At 33.9% G+C, this 20,000-nt stretch overlaps 1 protein-coding gene across 3 annotated transcripts in view; it reads left to right on the top strand.

Moving 5' to 3' along the window:
- LOC135217844 (zwei Ig domain protein zig-8-like) overlaps positions 1-20,000 on the top strand; it is a 27,653-nt gene that overhangs the window by 4,415 nt on the left and 3,238 nt on the right. The window contains exons 2-6 of one of the 3 annotated variants that reach the window (XM_064253847.1): positions 5,486-5,655; positions 12,995-13,377; positions 14,468-14,678; positions 18,041-18,168; positions 19,587-19,755. In XM_064253847.1, the coding sequence (XP_064109917.1) occupies positions 5,604-5,655; positions 12,995-13,377; positions 14,468-14,678; positions 18,041-18,168; positions 19,587-19,755 (943 nt within the window). In that variant the 5' untranslated portion in view covers positions 5,486-5,603. Of the gene's footprint in view, positions 1-5,142; positions 5,656-12,994; positions 13,378-14,467; positions 14,679-18,040; positions 18,169-19,586; positions 19,756-20,000 lie in introns of all 3 variants that reach the window. The other 2 variants (XM_064253845.1, XM_064253846.1) reach the window with 2 other exon arrangements.

The raw sequence follows: 20,000 nt of genomic DNA on the forward strand, positions 1-20,000 counted from the left end.
TTGAGAGTATAAAATTTACGTTATGGCTATGGTGTAATTAGTGTAGTATTATATTATAAGTTTTATAAAACACTGTTTTAGAATCTAGGCCAGTTTAGTGCAATATTTAATACCTTAGTCAAAACACGCGACGTAGCTGTCATTCTCTAAGAATTATTATTATTATTATTATTATTATTATTATTTTATTATTATTATTATTATTATTATTATTATTATTATTTTGGCTCTATCACAGTCCTCTAATTCGACTGGGTGGTTTTTATAATGTCGGGTTCCATGTTGCATCCTGCCTCCTTAGGAGTCAATCACTTTTCTCACGATGTGCGCTGCTTATAGTAGCACGCTCTTCTGCACGAGTCCTGGAGCTACTTCAGCATCCAGATTTTTCCAGGTTTCTTTTCAGGGATCTTGGGATATTGCCTAGTGATCCTATGATCGTGGGTACAATTTCCACTGGTATATCCCTTATCCTTCTTATTTCCATTTGCAAATCTTGATACTAATCTTTATATTCTCTTCATTCTTTATCATCTACTCTTGTGTCCCATGGTACTGCGACATTAGTGAGTGATACTCCTCTCTTGATTCTGTCAATCAGCGTCAAGTCTGGTCTATTGGCTCGTATCACCCTATCTGGTTTGATGCCGTAGTCCTGAGGATCTTTGTCGGATCTTTTTCTATTATTATTATTATTATTATTATATTATTATTATTATTATTATTATTATTATTATTATTTAGATAAACCTCTATCCATATGGAGCAAGCCTACAGGAGGCATTGATTAAATTGTACAAACAGCTGTAAATCTTCATTCAAAGGAAAATATTACTAATAGTTATTCATGTCAATACACGATACTTTACTTATTGGCCAGCGAACGAAATGTAGACTCAAGCTACCTGGTTCCATCAATAACAATATTTGAGTATTAAAATCTACTGTCGCCAATGGCTTTTCGATTGCCAAATACATTTAAGGTCTTAGTGGCTTTAAATTTGCAATATGTAAAAAAAGAACCTCCTGTTGATATTTTTGCTTGTACACAATTTTATTCTGGGTACCGAAATGAAGTCAAGAACATTACGTGTAAGTAACTTCGATCTCCCTAATGACTACAGAGTCAATTAGCAATATGGGCTGTTAATTAAGGTATTAAGACATTACAATAGATAACGTTTTATAATAGAGTCATACTAATTGCAGTCATAATTACAAAGATATAATCATTGTGCTGTAAGTGGGGAATATATTAATATTTTTATTGCCAATACAAAATTGCAACAGTTATGAAAAATATATTGTTAAATTAAGAAACACATTTATAAAAATCTGCGTTGGTCATATTATATACTAGCCAACTGAAAAATACGAAATAAAAACAACAAAATATGATATACACAGCATATAACACATTTACGTTCATATTAATGAAAAAATTCTTGCCGTCGACTGAACAGGTGTTAAGGAAATCGATTTGCAATAATATTGGAAAGAAATTACATCAAAATCTGGCCTTACAGAAGAAATTAATAATATGAACTTCGGGATCAGATTCATCTTTGATAAAATAAATTCATTTGGGAAGTTACGAATCTTTTTCTCCACATTTAAAAAATAAAATGAAATCGAATGCATTGTGGTATGTTTTGTCACCGTCTGTCATATGGCATGACAATCTTCGTGAAGATGTTTTATCTAAACAATATTAAACTTGTCACATTCGACACACCTACTTTAATTATATTATTATTATATATATATATATATATATATATATATATATATATAGTATATATATATATATATATATATATATAGAAGATGGGATATAGGCATCAAACTAGGTGTTGATTGTCACAGGTTTAGTATTGTTTAGATAAAACATCCTCACGAAGATTGTTATGCCATATGACTGACGGTGACAGTACTTAAGCTATATACATAAACAACTTATGAATACGACTTGAAACGTGTGCAGTTGAGAGAGAGAGAGAGAGAGAGAGAGAGAGAGAGAGAGAGAGAGAGAGAGAGAGAGATATGACTACAAACTTTTAACGAACCGTCCAGGAAAGGGGGAAAGCAGTAGTAGTGGAAGTTACAAATGGGAAACTTACGAGGAACTCCTTAGGAAACAAGTTACTTCTCCTGTACCATGGAACTTGCGGTAACAAGGGAGAAAGTTATACACTGCTCAGGTACAACTACCTTTTCAGTGTCCAGTATCAGATAACATATTATGCTGATGCAATAATAAACCAGCCATTCACAAATGCACTGTGTATGCGTGTATGCATGTATGTATGTACGTATGAAGATATATGTTTATATACTTATGAAAATGGTCATATTCTGTGTATATATATGTGTGTGTGTGTGTGTTTTTTATATTTATGCGTACACGTATACACACACATATTAAATCCAGTGACCCCAGTAGATCCCTTCAGGAGAATAAAGTCAAGTCAACGAAGACACTTTTATCCTCCGAGGGACACTACCCATCCACCCAGAGTTATTTGCACTCAAGGAATCCCTACCCATTCCATGCCCCACCCCCAACCCCCCCCCACCCCCCGCCCCCCCCCCCCATCCCCCTTAAAAAAAAACCTGTTTTCCTTTTTCCTTATATATTTCCTAGAATTCAATTATCTCCTCTACCGAACAAACGGTCTGCCATTTTTTTGTTTTTTTTTTTGTTTTTTGTTTTTCCCATTCAGGTATTGTGTCGATTAACTTGCAAAGATCCAATTTATATAGCTGAAAGTCTCTCTCTCTCTCTCTCTTCTCTCTCTCTCTCTCTCTCTCCTCTCTCTCTCCTGTGTGTGTGTGTGGACATTTTTCTTAAATAAATGATTACGCGGGTATTTGGGAACGCGTCCTTTCCAATGAATTTTTTTTTTTTTTTTTTTTTCGTAAGCCTCTTCTTTTGTTTTATACAGTTTTCAGTTAAAGTGTTTATGTATACATTCTCAGACACTCTCACGTACCTTGCATATATATAGATATTTATATATATATATATATATATATATATATATATATATATTATATATATATACATACATACACACACACACACACACACATATATATATATATATATATATATATATATATATATATATATATATATATATATATATATATATATATATAGTATATATACATGTATATGTATAAATGCTTAATTTTCAAAGGAATTAAACTTCACTTTCATCCGGTCTCAATTCCTCGCCTGATTATTTTCTTTTCTAACTTTATTCTTAACTAACGATGTTTATTGACTTCACCTAACCCTCAAATTCATCCTCTCGATTTAGCTCTTGCTCCTCTTCCTCCTCCTGTGCGACGCCAGAAGGAATTCCTATCAGTTAATCGAATGAATGATTTTATAATTTCATTTATTTATTTTTTTAATTTATCACTGATAACGGAAATGATATTTCATGATGAGCCGAATTAAATTATATCCTGATTAATGTTATTGTACTTTAGTGTAATTGAGAGAGAGAGAGAGAGAGAGAGAGAGAGAGAGAGAGAGAGAGAGAGAGAGCAACGATTTCTGATGAAACGTTTTATAATGCTGGATGATAACCCATTTTTCTTCTTATACTTGGCCTTAATATTTTTATTTCACGGGCAAATATTTACAACTTTGAACTCTGCTTTAAGGAAAAATAAATATATTTCAAAAGCTGACCATTGATCGCATTGCCATGTATCATGATTATTCTTATCATTCCCATATTAATAGTTATGTTCATAAATGATAAAATGCCAGCGACGTGGCCAACACAAGTTGGCGTATTGATAGTTGCTTTTTTAACCAACAGATGGAGAAAATAGTTTGGTCGGGGACGATCACGTGACCCTTAAATTCCCTCTGCATAGAAGTCATTTTCGTCTCTCCAACCCTTCCCCCAATCCCCGGGCCGATCACAGTACACTGCATTTAATAGCTGCCATTAACAGGTCATGGAATTCAGTGATTTTTTTATTTTTGTTGGCTCTTTAATTGGTCCTTTTTCTTGCTCACTGATGCGTGCGAGTCAGAGGCAGAGAGAGAGAGAGAGAGAGAGAGCGTTTTCCTGATCAGTCTTCGGACTGTGATGGACTTTTTAGCTGAACAACACCGAGACATAAAAGACAGCCTGGATGGGAGGTAGACAGTTTGGCTGACGTGTTGAAGAACATCCAACTTTGAAGAAAAAAAATGCTCTCTCTCTCTCTCTCTCTCTCTCTCTCTCTTCTAACTCTATAATATATATATATATATATATATATATATATATATATATATATAATATAATATATATATATATATATATATATATATATATATATATATATATTCAAATATCGATATCTATATATATACTATTATTAAATATAAATATATTCTATATATATATATATATATATATTATATCCTATATATATATGCATTAACTTAACGACAAAGGCGTCACCTGTCTACACATAGACCAAACGGAGAAGCAAAGACAATAAACCAACGACTCGAAACGACTCTCCTCCTCAGGACCTCTAAGTCGTTATCCAAAACCTACACAAATACACGACGTCTCCCTCCGTGAATAAGCCCCCAGCCCCCCAACCCCCCACTTTGATCCCCAGAGCACAGTCGATGGGCAAACATACGAAACGTGCCCTACGATTATTTTGTGTCGTCTTGTACCTGCGTAGGCCTCCTCTTGTGGAAGTGAAGGAGTTCGTGCTGTGTTTGTCAATGGTTCTCGTTTGCGTTGAACGCTGAGTAAAACAAAAACTTGATTTCACTGTAAGTGAATGATTGAAATATTTCCCTTTTTTAATATTCTATTTTATATTCAATTCGAAATGGTTCTCATTTGCATTGAGTGTTGAGATGTAAGACAAAAACAAAAACTTGATTTCACTGTAAGTGAATGATTGAAATATTTCCCTTTTTTAATATTCAATTTTATATTCTATTCGAAATAGTTCTCCTTTGCATTGAGTGTTGAGATGTAACACAAAAATAAAAACTTGATTTCACTGTAAGTGAATGATTGAAATATTTCCTCTTTAATATTTGATTTTAATCTTCAGTTCGAAAACAAGTGAAGTGAAGTTTGATCTCTTAACAATTTTTTCTAGGGCTCCTCGTATGGAAGTGAGGTAGTTGGTGCTATGTTTGAGTAGTGATTCTCATTTCATGTATTTCTGAGACGTGGCAAAACTTGCCTTGCCCTCGTACGTGAATGGTTTAAAAAAGATTACCAATCTCAAATTTTGGCTTATCTCCAGTTCTAATGAAACGAGGGCTATGAAAAGCACGACGAGGTGAGGCCTGTGACCTTTGGAAATCTGAATATAAAAAGGAAGTGAGTATACAAAGCAACGGAAATGAACAGTGAGGCTATCGACTTGTGATGTTAATATCAGGGATATATAATAATAATAATACAATTAATAAAAACTAGGATCAAAACGATTTCAGTGACCCAGCAGCCTCTCACGCTGAGGAGATACAGCTCGTGGTGATGGATTACTGAAAGTGATTGAGAGGACTCGCTGTATCAAATGTGATTTTTAGTCAAGAAATTCGTCCAGCCATCATGACCACGCTGACTGGACTGATGTTCGTCTTCACGCTTTTAGATGTGCAGGGTAAGTTTCCAAGTTTATGCTTTCTGTATTAAGTAGTAAGACAGAGGTAAACAATGGTCTGTAGGTTAATGAAATGAAATATCTTAATTTGGGACATCATGTGTTCATTCACAGGTAGTAGAAGAGCAGTTATATGGATGTAATAACAAGAGGAGTGGCTGAAGGTACATCTAGTCATTATTTAGTTGAATAAAAAAATTGCGATTGTTAGACCAAAGTAAAATTTTCAAAAAGAAAGTTGTAAATGCAAAATGAAGCGAAAATACTAAGAAGTCCATTTACATTCACCTCCGTTATCTTCATTTCCCTTGAAAAATTATATATTGGAACTACGTTAAAAATTCAGGTGTAATGAACTTAAGCACTTAAGAAAGTGATCAGTATAAAGCCATCCCCTGTTTGCTTGTCTTGATAACACTTCTAGTGTGTGATTGCAAATCAATCCAAAAAGAGTAAACAACAAAAGTAAATTAGTTTTCCAATGAGTAACTCAGACATCAAAAGTCAATAGATAGAAACAATGTATTTACCTGCTAATGGGACGGATAGGTAGGTATCTTCATCTAACAACCACCACCCACGTCTCAATCCAGCCCCAACCCCTCAAAACCCCCTGGGTCCAAAACCGCCAACCCACTAACATCTCTAAGCTACGTATTATAGCTTGCTGGAGAGATGGGTCCTTTACCTGGTGGGCATCCCTGGAACTTGGCTTTATATTCCAGACATAGCTTTGCTACGGCTTCATCGAAGCATGAGATTATGTGCTTTGAAAGGATTTGCACAGAGAGAGAGAGAGAGAGAGAGAGACTCCGATTTCGAGAATTTGATGAATACGAAACGTATAATGCGAATCCTTATTCCAGCCTGGAACACCGTTCTCGGGAGAGGTGGGTGTGTTCGAACTCGAGAACTTATGATGACTTGATGATGGATTCGGACGAGTTTTTTTGTTTTTTTTAGCGATTCTTTTAGCGAAAGTCACTGAGGAGGATCTGGAATACATCTAGGAGTTAATCTCGCAGCACTTGAACAAATATTGGGTGGTCTGGTTACTCTGCCTTTTTTTTATTTTTTGCGCGGTAGATTTAACCAGAGTTGAGCGGAGATCTGGGCCCGAGTATATATATACACGTGTCCTGAAGGTGAAATTGTATTTGCATTAACAGATTGAGGTATTCCGACTGATGCTTTCTTAAGACGTCTATATTGTTCCTTAGTAAATGGGGCCTGGTATGTAGATCCACTCATTATATATATATATATATATATATATATATATATATATATATATATATATATATATATATATATATATATATATATATATATATATATATATATATATATATATATATATATATATATATATATATATATATATATATATATATATATATATATATATATATATACATATATACACATATATATATATATATATATATATATATATATATATATATATATATATATATTAGCAAAACATTTTTACTTTCAAATGTTTCCTCGTTGAAGAGGCCTTCAATTCCATGACGTTCACTTCAAAACATTCTATTCCCAAATCAGCATATCTCGAGAATACAGACAAACAAGAACGCAAACAGACCCACTGCTACCGTGAACGTAGGGTAGAAAGAAATAAAGTCGGGGGGAAATGCTACAAAATCATTCTATCTCGAAAAGTGAGAAATCCATCAATTGATACTTCGTTTTCTGACATTCAATTTACAAGTCAGTATTACGTTCTCTCCTTTTTTTTCAAACGTATTTCCTCCCACCGGGCGTTATCAGAATACAAATTCAACGCACAAGTACAGTTTGCACTTAAAAAAAGAATATGAGATGAGACTTTGATCGCAGTGGAAAGCAAACACTTCTTGCCTTTAGTCTGCTTGATTTTTAATAGGGTACGTTTCACTCCTCGGTGCTTTCATATCCAATAATGAGTTCGGTAGATGATGGGGAATGAGTAGCTTAATATCTTGGTATTGTTTGTTTAAACAGACATTTAAAAAACTAATAATAATAGAAATTAATATCTTGGAGTTATGGGGGTATTTGGAGGGGCAATAAATTGACAGGTTACTAAGCAGTTTATCTCAAACGTTTCTAATGAATAAGTTGTAGTAGAGAAGGCCACGTCCTTTTTTGTATATCTTTTAAATATCATTGAAATGATACACATAATATATATATATATATATATATATATATAATATATATATATATATAGATATATATATATATATATATGCATATATCGCTCTTCATACTGGTCCGCTGGTATAGCGGTTAGCGCTGTGGCATGCCACTGAGATTTTGCTGGTTTGCGTCTTCCCCCAGGGCGATGAGAAATCACTAGCTCTGTTCTGCATCACGATCATTCTTTGGAAGGCTTGATGAATTTCAAGTCAATAGCCCCTTTGGTGTGCTTGTTCTGAATAGTTTTTATTTACTGAAATAATAATAATAATACTACTACTACTACTACTAATAATAATAATAATAACAATAATAATAATAATGTTTCAGATTAATATGTTGATCCAAAATTTTAACATAAAACAGTACAAGGATGGATATTCTCAAAAAGGAGCCTAGGATTCAGATGTTACCTACCTTACAGACCTTACAGACCTTACATCTTGTTCGGGTTGCCCCAGGTCCCTCAGTGTGAGGCACCTCTAATGTCTACCAGAGAGTTGCTAGTGCATCTTCCGGTATACCTGAAGAGGGAGGAAGCTGTTCTCCCTAATATAGCATTAACCTTCTACAATTTGGCGTTTTTTTGTGGGCTCTTTCATTACAATGGAATTCTGTTTTAAAAGGAAATATTTTACAGTCTATATATATATATATATATATATATATATATATATATATATATTATTTATATATATATATATATATATATATATAGTATATATATACGCTATTATATATATATATATGATATATATAGATAGATAGATAGATAGATAAAGGTACGGTAATATACGCAGCGTTGTTAAGTGCAAAAGATTTACAGTTTACTTGACGTTTCCTCATTACCCAGAACGAGAGACTATGAGGTGAGGAGATTAGGAAGGTTAATTCTTCCGGGATAAACTTTGCCCTTATGAGTTCCAGGAAGCAGTTCCCACTTTAGTTAGTGTCTTAGGCTGCTGGGCAATGATTCTGGTCTAGTATGTTTGTTTATGTTATCTGTTTGTCGGTTTACACAAAAGGTAGGAGGCGGTTTTTTACGAAAGTTTCACCAGAGGTTGCCATTGCGACTGGAAACGTATAGTTAGAATTTGAAGAAGAAGAGAAAACTGACAATTTTCTGCGTTCTAAAGAAAAGGTAAGATCTGATTCTGGTAGAGCTTTTCCCCAGGATTCCAAATATGGGTATATCTGCGTTCTACGATGAAAAATTAGGAGGTTACGGCCTCTTCCTTGGGGCTGTTTATACTTGAGGATGTTTGAGGTATGTTATAATTTAAATTTATCATCAGTTCTCTGATCTGGACCACTTGCATAGAAAAAATCTTGCTAGAAACAATGATTACAAGTTTTGTCATATCTGAATTTAATTTTTAATTTTCTTTAAATTCTCACCTTTGATAGTTATATTTCCATAGCAATTCTATTCAGTAAGTGGGCAAGATAAAGTATCTTTATAATTCAATGATGTTTGTTTGATTAAAGTAATATTTTGCTAATTTGGCTTATTGCTGAGAGTATATCTTCAAACATAGCCTATACAAATTTACGCAATAACCTACCACTTGCAGCATTCTACAGACAGTCTCTCTCTCTCTCTCTCTCTCTCTCTCTCTCTCTCTCTCTCTCTCTCTCTCTCTCCACACAGTAACCTACAACTAAAGTTTGTTTACACGAGAATTTTTCTGTGTGAGTACATTTATTCAGTGCTCATCCCATTCTCTCTCTCTCTCTCTCTCTCTCTCTCTCTCTCTCTCTCTCTCTCTCTCTCTCTCTCTCTCCACGCAGCAACCGACAACCAAAGTTTATATTTACCTTTGCCTAGATATGAACATTGGTCAGTTGTTGACCTGCACTACGGTGCAAGAGAAGGAGCCATAATAAAAATTTCGAAGACCCAATATCTGTTTAATTCGCACGATGCAGCCATATTTTTTTTAACGAAAATGGCTTGAGAGAGGGCCTACTTCCTTCCCATTATTGATTACTATTATTATTATTATTCCCTTCGATGACCATGTCTTGAGGAAAATACCAAAGATCTTGAACTAAATTTAAATAAGTAAAAATTGACAATCGAGATTTCTTTACAAGATATAATGCTGTGTGAAATCATCAGCCAAGACGCGTGAAACACTCAGCCACTGTCCATGAAACTTCCAGACATGGACCGGTGGTGGCCTGTGTTGTTGGGACCTATAATCCGCTGCCAGACGCATGATCATGTCTAAATTTAACCTTAAATAACATCAAAACTACTGAGACTAGAGGGCTGTAATTTAGTATGTTTGATGATTGGAGGATGGATAATCAACGTACCAATTTGCAGCCCTCTAGCCTCAGTAGTTTCCAAGATCTGAGGGCGGACAGAAAAAGTGCGGCCAGAGAAGACAGATAGCCATCCCACTGCCAGACGCACGGTCAGGTCTAATTTTAACCTTAAATAACATAAAAACTACTGAGACTAGAGGGCTGTAATTTAGTATGTTTGATGATTGGAGGATGGATGATCAACATCCCAATTTGCAGCCCTCTAGCCTCAGCAGCTTTCAAGATCTGAGGGCGGACAGAAAAAGTGCGGTCAGAGAGACAGATAGCCATACCAACAGTTTTGCAGAAAACTAAAACCTATAACCCCAATAAAGGTCACACGAAAAAAACAGAAAGCTCTACAGAACGCTACACAAATACCTACATAGAGAGCAAACGCACACACATACCTGCCATAGTAATAATCCCAGAGGAAACGAGTAGAGAAATAGCCATCTAACGCCAGTATATGACCCAATAATACATTGCTCCGATAGTAATATATGGAATGTTGCTTTCGATATTCCTGTTAACTTGCTACCAGGCCCTCTTTAATGAAACATCTGGGGCCCTGATTGCTATCAGGATATTGCAACAGCGGCAGTGCAATAGAAATTGAGAGAGAGAGAGAGAGAGAGAGAGAGAGAGAGAGAGAGAGAGAGAGGTGAACACTGAACAAATGTACTCACACGGGAAAATCATCAGATACGTGAACTTTTGTTAGGGCTGGTGTGAGAGAGAGAGAGAGAGAGAGAGAGAGAGAGAGAGAGAGAGAGAGAATATTTGTATGGTACTGCGAGAACCCTCATGTTATTGCAGTAGTAACTGTATCCCCCTTTTATAGATATATCCGAATCATTATACAGAATTTGGAGCCAATACCCTCAATGAAACCACAATTATGGCCAGAAAAAGATACTTTTTTTCCAGTTTGTTAACTAACAGAATTACAATTAACATGCAACTTTCGCTGGTAAGTATTTAAACATCGGTAAATGTTAAATTCTGCGCTTATGAAAAAAAAAATATAAGCCTTCTCGTAATCTTTCTATTTATACCGATAATCTATATTATATCTAAAAAGTCGAATACCCCAATCATTCACAAGGGGTAAACATTAGCCCCCCAACCGTGAAAGGGCTCTTTTCTCCTCCAGAATCTAACCGTAAGTAGCCAATCAACTTGATATCTTCTGGTGAAAGTTTAGTCAAAATTAATCCAGAGGTATTTTGTGTAAACCAACGAACAGATAACGTAAACATACAAACCGGGCCAAACTGGTTATCCCGTAGGGTAAGGCACTGATCAGAGTAGGAATTGCTTCCTGGAACCCGTAAGACAAAAGTTTCTCTCGGAAGAATTAGTTCTCCTAATCTCCCCAGTTTTCTCTCGTTCTGGGTAATGAGGAAACATCACCGTGAAGACAGGCGTATTTATTTAGCAGTGAGTTGCACATTACCGTACACTTTTTCAAGGTGTGTATCTTCCGTAGGAGGCAAAAATGGCTTATCTCAACACCCAGCTCAAAAACCTAAAGGATAAGAGGTTATAGTCGGAACTGGCGTTACACATAGGAAACCAGTGTTCTAGGGAATTATAATCTATGCTGATAAATAATTAGTTCCAATCTTCCCCCCCCCCCACAAAAAAAAAAAAAACATTATATAATATTATTTCTTCCTTGGAAAATTTAATTAGAAAATGTTTAGCTAGCCAATATTCAGCAATGATAATAAATTCTGGTAAAACAAATAAACCAGAATGAGAGAGAGAGAGAGAGAGAGAGAGAGAGAGAGAGAGAGAAGGGTTTTTTTAATACTTCCAAGTTATATAATATCAGGTGTGTGTGCGTGTGTGTGTGTGTTTGTGTATTCATCATTCAGACATCCTCTGTGACAGGGATTGAACCCTTTCCCCACAAAACACACCCATTTAATCGTAGTAGTATAAGCACCTCTGGATAATAGAGTCATTACTTTTTTTTAACAACTCCCTAACCCCAAATACCCGGTACTTTATAGATCATCCTCATTTGCATGTTCCTGCCAATCCTGAAGTCAGCACTCTTTCTCCAAAGGTTTCTGAAATTATATAAAGTTGGATGTCAAGGAAAAGACCCACTTTGCAATGGGTGTAATGTGGGACATGAAATCTTATTCAATCCATAGAGTGGAAATGATAGTTGTTACTATTATTATCATTTTATTTATTTATTTATTTGTTGCTCTATCAAAGTCATCCTATTGGACTAGGTAGGTTTTATAGTGTGGGGTTCCGGGTTCCATCCTGCCTCCTGTTTCCATTAGCACACTCTTCCCCCTGAGTCCTGGAGCTGCTCCAGTATCTAGTTTTTTCAGCATTATTATCATTAGTTGCAGGTCCAGAATAATATAGCATGCGAGTATATGTTCTTTGATGGATATTAAAAGCTTTCGAACCTTGTACCAGGATCATCTTGTGGACCTGCAACCATTGTCCATCATTTTCGACACGGAAAACTGTGCCCATTAGTTAATATTATTATTATTATTATTATTCATTATTATTTATATTTATTAAATAGTATTATTATTTATTTATTATTTTCAAAGTCTTTTGACCCTTAGTAAACATCAGAAAAACCTTAACATTCCTCATCACAGGAATCACCTGTGAAGGCGAATTCTCTCTTGCAAATTATTTTGAATGTCACAGTCTTTTGACCCCAGAATACACCTATGAAACTTGCAATTTCTAATGATCAAGAATCTTATTAGTTATGTCTTGTACCGATTGTCCTACACTTTCACCTAAAAGAACCTTCCATCCTACATTCCCACAGGAGCATGGCACGGTTCCTTCGTGTCTCCGCTGACCACCACCCTGGACAAGAGCGACAACAACAAGAAGTACAACAGGGGCTTGTTTGGCCAGCAGGAAATCCAATACCTCGAAGAGGACCCTCTGTGGACGAGACTCAGCGGAGGGAGGTCGGGCAGTTTCCTGCCCCTCAATGCCAGCTCCCCAGCAGTGGGGCCAACTACATCAACCACCACCACCATCGGTCACTTCGTGAGAGGGGGGGCGGCTATGTTCACGCCCCCTGCCAGATTCAACAACAATATCCTTCCCTCCTTCGCCAACACGACGGTGACCAACGTCACTGTCATCAGGGGGAAGACCGTCTACCTCCATTGTCACGTTCTCAACCTCGGGACTAAGACGGTGAGCTGGGTTCGAGTTTGAACGTCGTTCTCGAAAAACGAGATTTAAGGCCAAAATGTTTTTTTTTTTTTTCTTTGTTTACTATAATAGTCAGGGTTGAAAGTATTCAGGTTAAGTGCTGATATGGTGAAATATAGAGAGTTGGATTCGAGTTTGGACGTCTTACTCGAACGAGATTCGAGGCCAAAATGGTTTTACTTTTTTAACTCTAATAATTAGGTTGAAAGTATTTAAGTTAAGTTCTAATAAGATGAAATATAGACGTACTAACTTGCTAATGTATATAATATCTGATACGAACCAAGTTACAGTTCTATAATGATAATGAATTCCCATTCTTCATTTTAATTTCTTTAGGAATTTATTTATTTCTATGCATTACTAGTTTAAAAACAAAAAATTTTAGTATCGAATGAAAGCATTTCCATTTTTTTAACAGCTCAAGTTATACACTGAATATATTTTCTTCGTTCTTATTTCCGCTTCGAAGAAAATGAACCTTCGCCAGAGAAACTCTTTTATTTTGGAAAATTCTTATTATTTTAGAAAGAACTAATCATCTCTTCATAACTTATTTCATATAACTTACAATCAGTTTATCACAACCACAATGTCCTCTTTGACATCAAGGAGAAATTATTCAAAGCTAAAATTATTTGTAACTTCACAAATAACTTTGTTGATTTTTATTTTTACCTACTTGGATTTATTTGTGAAGAATGTAACTTACTGAAATTTAATTTATTTATTTATAATTATATTTTTTTACTTTTATGCACAACCACAATGTTTTCTTTGACATCGAGAAGAAGAATTATTTGTTTTAAGTTAATATTATTTCTTATTAATTATATTTTCTTACTTTTATATATTCACTTGAAAAAAATTGATTTTTCTGCCCTTGTGACAATAGACCAAATTGTTGCAAATGCTGAAGTAAATGGAAATTTACTCATTCATGAGGTTACTGGATATCTACATGGAACATACCTGTTAGTAATTCATATGCGTTACTGAATATGTATTCTGTGTACAGCAAACATAACCTCAACTGACGGCATTTCCCCAAAAACACCTTCTAAACAAAAAGGTTTCCTGGGTGAGACACCACGACATCCACGTGCTGACAGTGGGCCGCATTACCTTCACCAACGACGACAGGTTCGAGGCCATGAACAAACCGGGGTCGGATGTGTGGATGCTGAGGATTAAATTTCCGCAGCTGAGGGACGCTGGGAAATACGAGTGTCAGGTTTCAATGAAGCCTCCCATTGCCAGAGTTATCAACCTCAATGTCGTGGGTGAGTTCATCATTTTTTCTTGATTGGTGGGTTTTGGCTTACTCGAGGAGAGTAAGTCTACAAACAAAGGTCTATGGAGAAGCCTGAAAAATTGTCTAAAATAGGCGTCTTGCGTTGAGCTACAGACGCAGGAATGTCAACAAATAAGTAATGTGAAGGTTAAACAGTGCAGAACAATTATTTCTAATAAAGTATAGCATATTTAGGGGAGCAAGTCTTCAAACGAAAGTTAATTAAAAAAAAAGGTGTTATACGTTCATTTAAAGATGCAGGAATATTAGCATTGGCTGTCTATGATATATTCATTAGAAGGAAAAGGTAAACAAATAAATAATGTCCATATTAAACAGTGCAGAACTATTATTTCTAATAAAATATAGCATATTTAGGGGGGTGACAGGAAAGGTCTATTGAGAAGCCTAAAAAGGACTGAAAAAGGAGTTTTGCGTTGAGTTAAATCTGAAGGGATTTTAGGATAAGATATTTATGGTTTATCTATTAGAATGAAAATGTAAACAAATAAGTAATGTATGTTAAACAGAACAGAAAAAATATTTTTATGAAAATATCAGCATATTGAATTTAATTTTCGTTGGTGAAACAACGCTCTATTTGACTGTAGATTAAAGCACGCGCCCGAGTAGGCAGTAGGTTGGATCACGCCTTTTTGTAATCATCTCACATGAAATTGTCCATATAAACTCTGGCATCTAATGAATTCTGATTAATTCTTTCTAACGTTATCTAATGTAGATTTAATCCCACCTACTAAACTCTGTATTTGTTATTTGTTAAACCTGCATCACTTATTTATTGATTATTGGTTGTGTTGTGCGAGAGTTAATATTTTTTTTCTACAGGAGAATATCTGTACTTGATAACTCATAAAGTTATCAATCTAACCTTTGGGCTGTATTACTTATTAAATACCATAAGAAACTGTTAAACATTAACCCCACCTAGGAAACGCAGTGCTATCTAAGCCTGCGTCAGTGATTTCATACTTCATAAGTGGTAATAGACAAAAGGTCACTGCACACGTCAATAGTGAGATTCACAAAGAGACCCTTTGATGTGGAAAAACTAAAGAAGAACTACTCCCCCAGGTTCTTTTGTTTACGTTCTGCTTTCAATCTAAGAATTCTAGACATGCTCTGAGATTATATCATATATATATATATATATATATATATATATATATATATATATATAGTATATATATATATATATATATATATATATGTGTATATATATATATATATATATATATATATATATACTATATATATATATATATATATATATAAAAAATATATATTTATATATATATATATATATATATATATATATATATATAGTGAGTTTCATATGATGTAAGAAGTGACTGCATAATTTTTTGGAATTCAGAACTCATTGCTTGAAATTTGGAAGCAACACTCAATGGCATAAGCAATTTTAGTCTGTTTTACAACGTTTCCAGAAGGAAATAGTATATACTGGGCTCAAAAGTATATATAACTGAATATAACGGACCTAATCCAGACATATCACAGAGATATTTTCCAATTGAGCTAACTAGAATTTACGAATGAAAATGTGATTTCCTCTCTGCTTCGCAAATCGAATTTTTCCGAATGGATGAAATTAAAGATGGCTATCAAAGTTTATGGAGCTCGAAGTCAAAGTAATCTCTCCTACGACCGTTTAATCTTCACCGCGTTCTTGAGATTGTCTTTCACTGACTTATAAGCGTCTCTTTCTTCCTCAAAAATGTCGCTTTCAGAGTCAAAGTGGATTCAGAATTATCCCATTTCTCAGTTATGGTATTGCTGTATTGCTTTTGACAAACAAAAGAGAACCCTGTCAGAATATGTACGTTATTAACAAATGATATGCAGGTTTACTATTTTTGTGCTCAGTTGTACCACTTTCTTAATATTCAGATCTGTCGTTAGATAATGACACTTAATCAAAATAACATAAAGTTCAAATGAAATGTAGGTTTACTATTTATCTGCTCAGGTGTATATACCACTTTCTTAATATTCAGATCTGTCGTAAGATAATGACACTTAATTAAAATAATGTAAAGTTATCTGAAACCTTAGAAAAAAGTGATTTTCAGAAGGGTACTGCGATGCTGTTAATACGAATTAAGAAAGAGGCATTTCTCAAATCACGTAAAAAATAAGCCATCAAATTTGATCAAATTATTCTCTGTGACATGTAAACAAGGCGTGATCCGCCCTCCAGCTTACTCGCGGGCGAGTGCTTAAACTTACGGTCAAATAGAGCATTGCATCACCAACGAAAATCAGAATAAATACGCTGTATCTTATCAGCAATAACTGTTCTGTATTGTTTAAGGAGAACATTATTATTTTGTTTACATTTTCATTATAATAAATAAATCATAAATATCCTATCCTACAATTCCTGTATATTGAACTCAACACGAAACATCCTTTTCAGACCTTTTTAGATTTTCCATAGACTTTTCCTATCCCCCCCAACAACCACAGCAACAACAAAGTAGTTTGTAGGCTTACTCCCCGAGGAAGGTAAAATATCCTGCATGTGTGTGTGTGTGTGTGATTTCTTTTGAGCAAGGAGTCGACTCTATGGCCTATATTTTAGTTAACTCATAAATCATAAAAACCCACCACTGTCATCTTACAGATATCAAATGTATTAATTATTGAATTTAAAGAAATTTAAAATGCAAACTCTCAAGCAACTTTTAAATTAAATACCTCGTTTTCTAGTCTCTGCTGTAACAAGAATCATTAAAACCCTCCAGTGTCATGTTCCAGATTTCAAAGTCTTTCTTTATTATACCTAGACGAATTCATAATGAAACCTCTGATGCCACTCTTAAGTTTGGTTCCTCTAAATCTAGTATTGTTGCTGTAGTAAAAATCACTAAAACCTACCAATGTCATGTTACAGATTCCAAACGTCTTTCTTTATTGTACCTAGAGAAATTCATAATGAAACCTCTGATTCCACTCTTAAGTATGATTCCTCTAAATCTAGTGTTGTTGCTGTAGTAAGAATCACTAAAACCTACCAATGTCATGTTCATGATTTCAAACGTCTTTCTTTATTGTACCTAGAGAAATTCCACCCAGTCGAATTGAAAGACTGTGATAAACACCCCCCCAAAAAAGAAAAATAGTAATAATAATAGTGATAGACTCCTAAGGAGGCAAGATGCAACCCGGCACCCCACACTGTAAATACCACACAGTCAAGTTAGAGGATTGTGATAGACAAAAAAAAAGAAGAGGAAAAAAAAAAGACAAATCTGAATAAAATTAAATAACTCTGCTGATTTGCATGAGTTTTTATCTCATCCCTAGAACCGCAGGCAGTCATTCCTCCAGGCCCTGAGCTCTACGTGGACCACGGATCTCCTCTCAACATAACGTGTCTCATACCTGACAGTCCTGAGCCGCCTGAGAATATCTTCTGGTATCACAGAGACAAGGTATGTTTCAGTTTAAGATAAGTGGAACAATTCATAAATTAATCTCTACAGTATATATCTTTGAATTATCATACGGATAGTGATACAGATGGTAGAAGCTGTCATAATTAATTATAAATTCTATTGCAGGAAATATTAAATCATTTCATGAGGCTACTAATGTATATGTACATATACATACATACATTAATATATATTATATATATATATATATATATATATATATATATATATATATATATATATTATATATATATATATATATATATAATATATATATATATATATATATATATATATATATATATATATATATATATATATATATATATATATATATATATATATATATATATATATATATAGTTTTCTAACAAATTAAAAATAAATGTATGCTGCTTTTTTTAATTTTACATTTAATATCTTGCTCTCTGTTTCATGACATTACGTTCGTATATAAAAGGTTCATGTATTGGTTCATTTGTTTCAGAATATGAACTGACTTTTATTTTAATAACTGTCGACGAATAATATGTTTTATTTTGCAGTTGATAGCTCTGAGTTGTTAACTTACAATCACTTGTTTTATGTTTTTGATAAAAAAGAAATATTTTTTTTCATCTAGGACATTCGTATTTAAATGGGGATTGAGATGTTGCCTTCAGAAAATTATAATGTCTTTTACCTTAAGTTGGTAGTATTTTCATAAAGTACTGGGAAGTGTGTTTATAGAAGATGTATATTACATATACCATACATCCACCACATACATACACACACACCACACACACACACACACACACACACTATATATATATATATATATATATATATATATATATATATATATATATATATATATATATATATATATATATATATATATATATATATATATATATATATATATATATATATATATATATATATACACATATATATGTATATATTTATACATATATATGTATATATTTATACATGTATATATATATATATATATATATATATATATATATAAATATATATATATATATATATATATATATATATATATATATATATATATATATATATATATATATATATATATATATATGTATGTATATATATATATATATATATAGTATATATATATATATATATATAGTAGTATGTAGTGATATATATATATATATATATATATATATATATATATATATATATATTATATATATATATATATATCATAAAAGGGTACAAACTATGGAAAAATAAAGTAATTCCCTAAACTCAACTCAACTCTTGTACTTTACTTGTAAAACCAACAATTATTAGAAATCACAACAATGAAAAAAATGCTACACATAAATACATATTTGTAACACGTCAGAGATGACTTAGGATCCAATCTCCTCACTCTCCCTCCCCCCTCCCCCCAGATGGTGTCCTACGACGGATCCAGGCAGGGCGTCACCATCACCACGGACAAGGGCTCCGTTACGACCAGCATCCTCTTCATCCCTGACGTGACGGCCCATGATTCGGGAATCTATGTGTGTGCTCCGCAGGGCATGAGAGAAGCCTCCGTCAGAGTCAGGGTTCTCAACGGTAAGGGCCTTTGCTTAGAAGACATGGATGAGTGACATCTCAGGCTGTCTGATTCATTGGTCTTTAACTCAGTTTATGAAAGATTGGCAGGTTAGGCTACTTGGTTTACTGGTTTTTAACTCATTTCATGGAAGGGTGACATGTCAGGCTATGTGGTTTACTGGTTTTTAACTCAGTTAATGAGAAGGTGACAGTCAGGCTACCTGGTTTACAGTTTTCTAACTTAATTCCTGGAAGATTGACAG

This window comes from Macrobrachium nipponense, chromosome 9 (assembly GCF_015104395.2).
Source record: "Macrobrachium nipponense isolate FS-2020 chromosome 9, ASM1510439v2, whole genome shotgun sequence".
NCBI classification, from domain to species: domain Eukaryota; kingdom Metazoa; phylum Arthropoda; class Malacostraca; order Decapoda; family Palaemonidae; genus Macrobrachium; species Macrobrachium nipponense.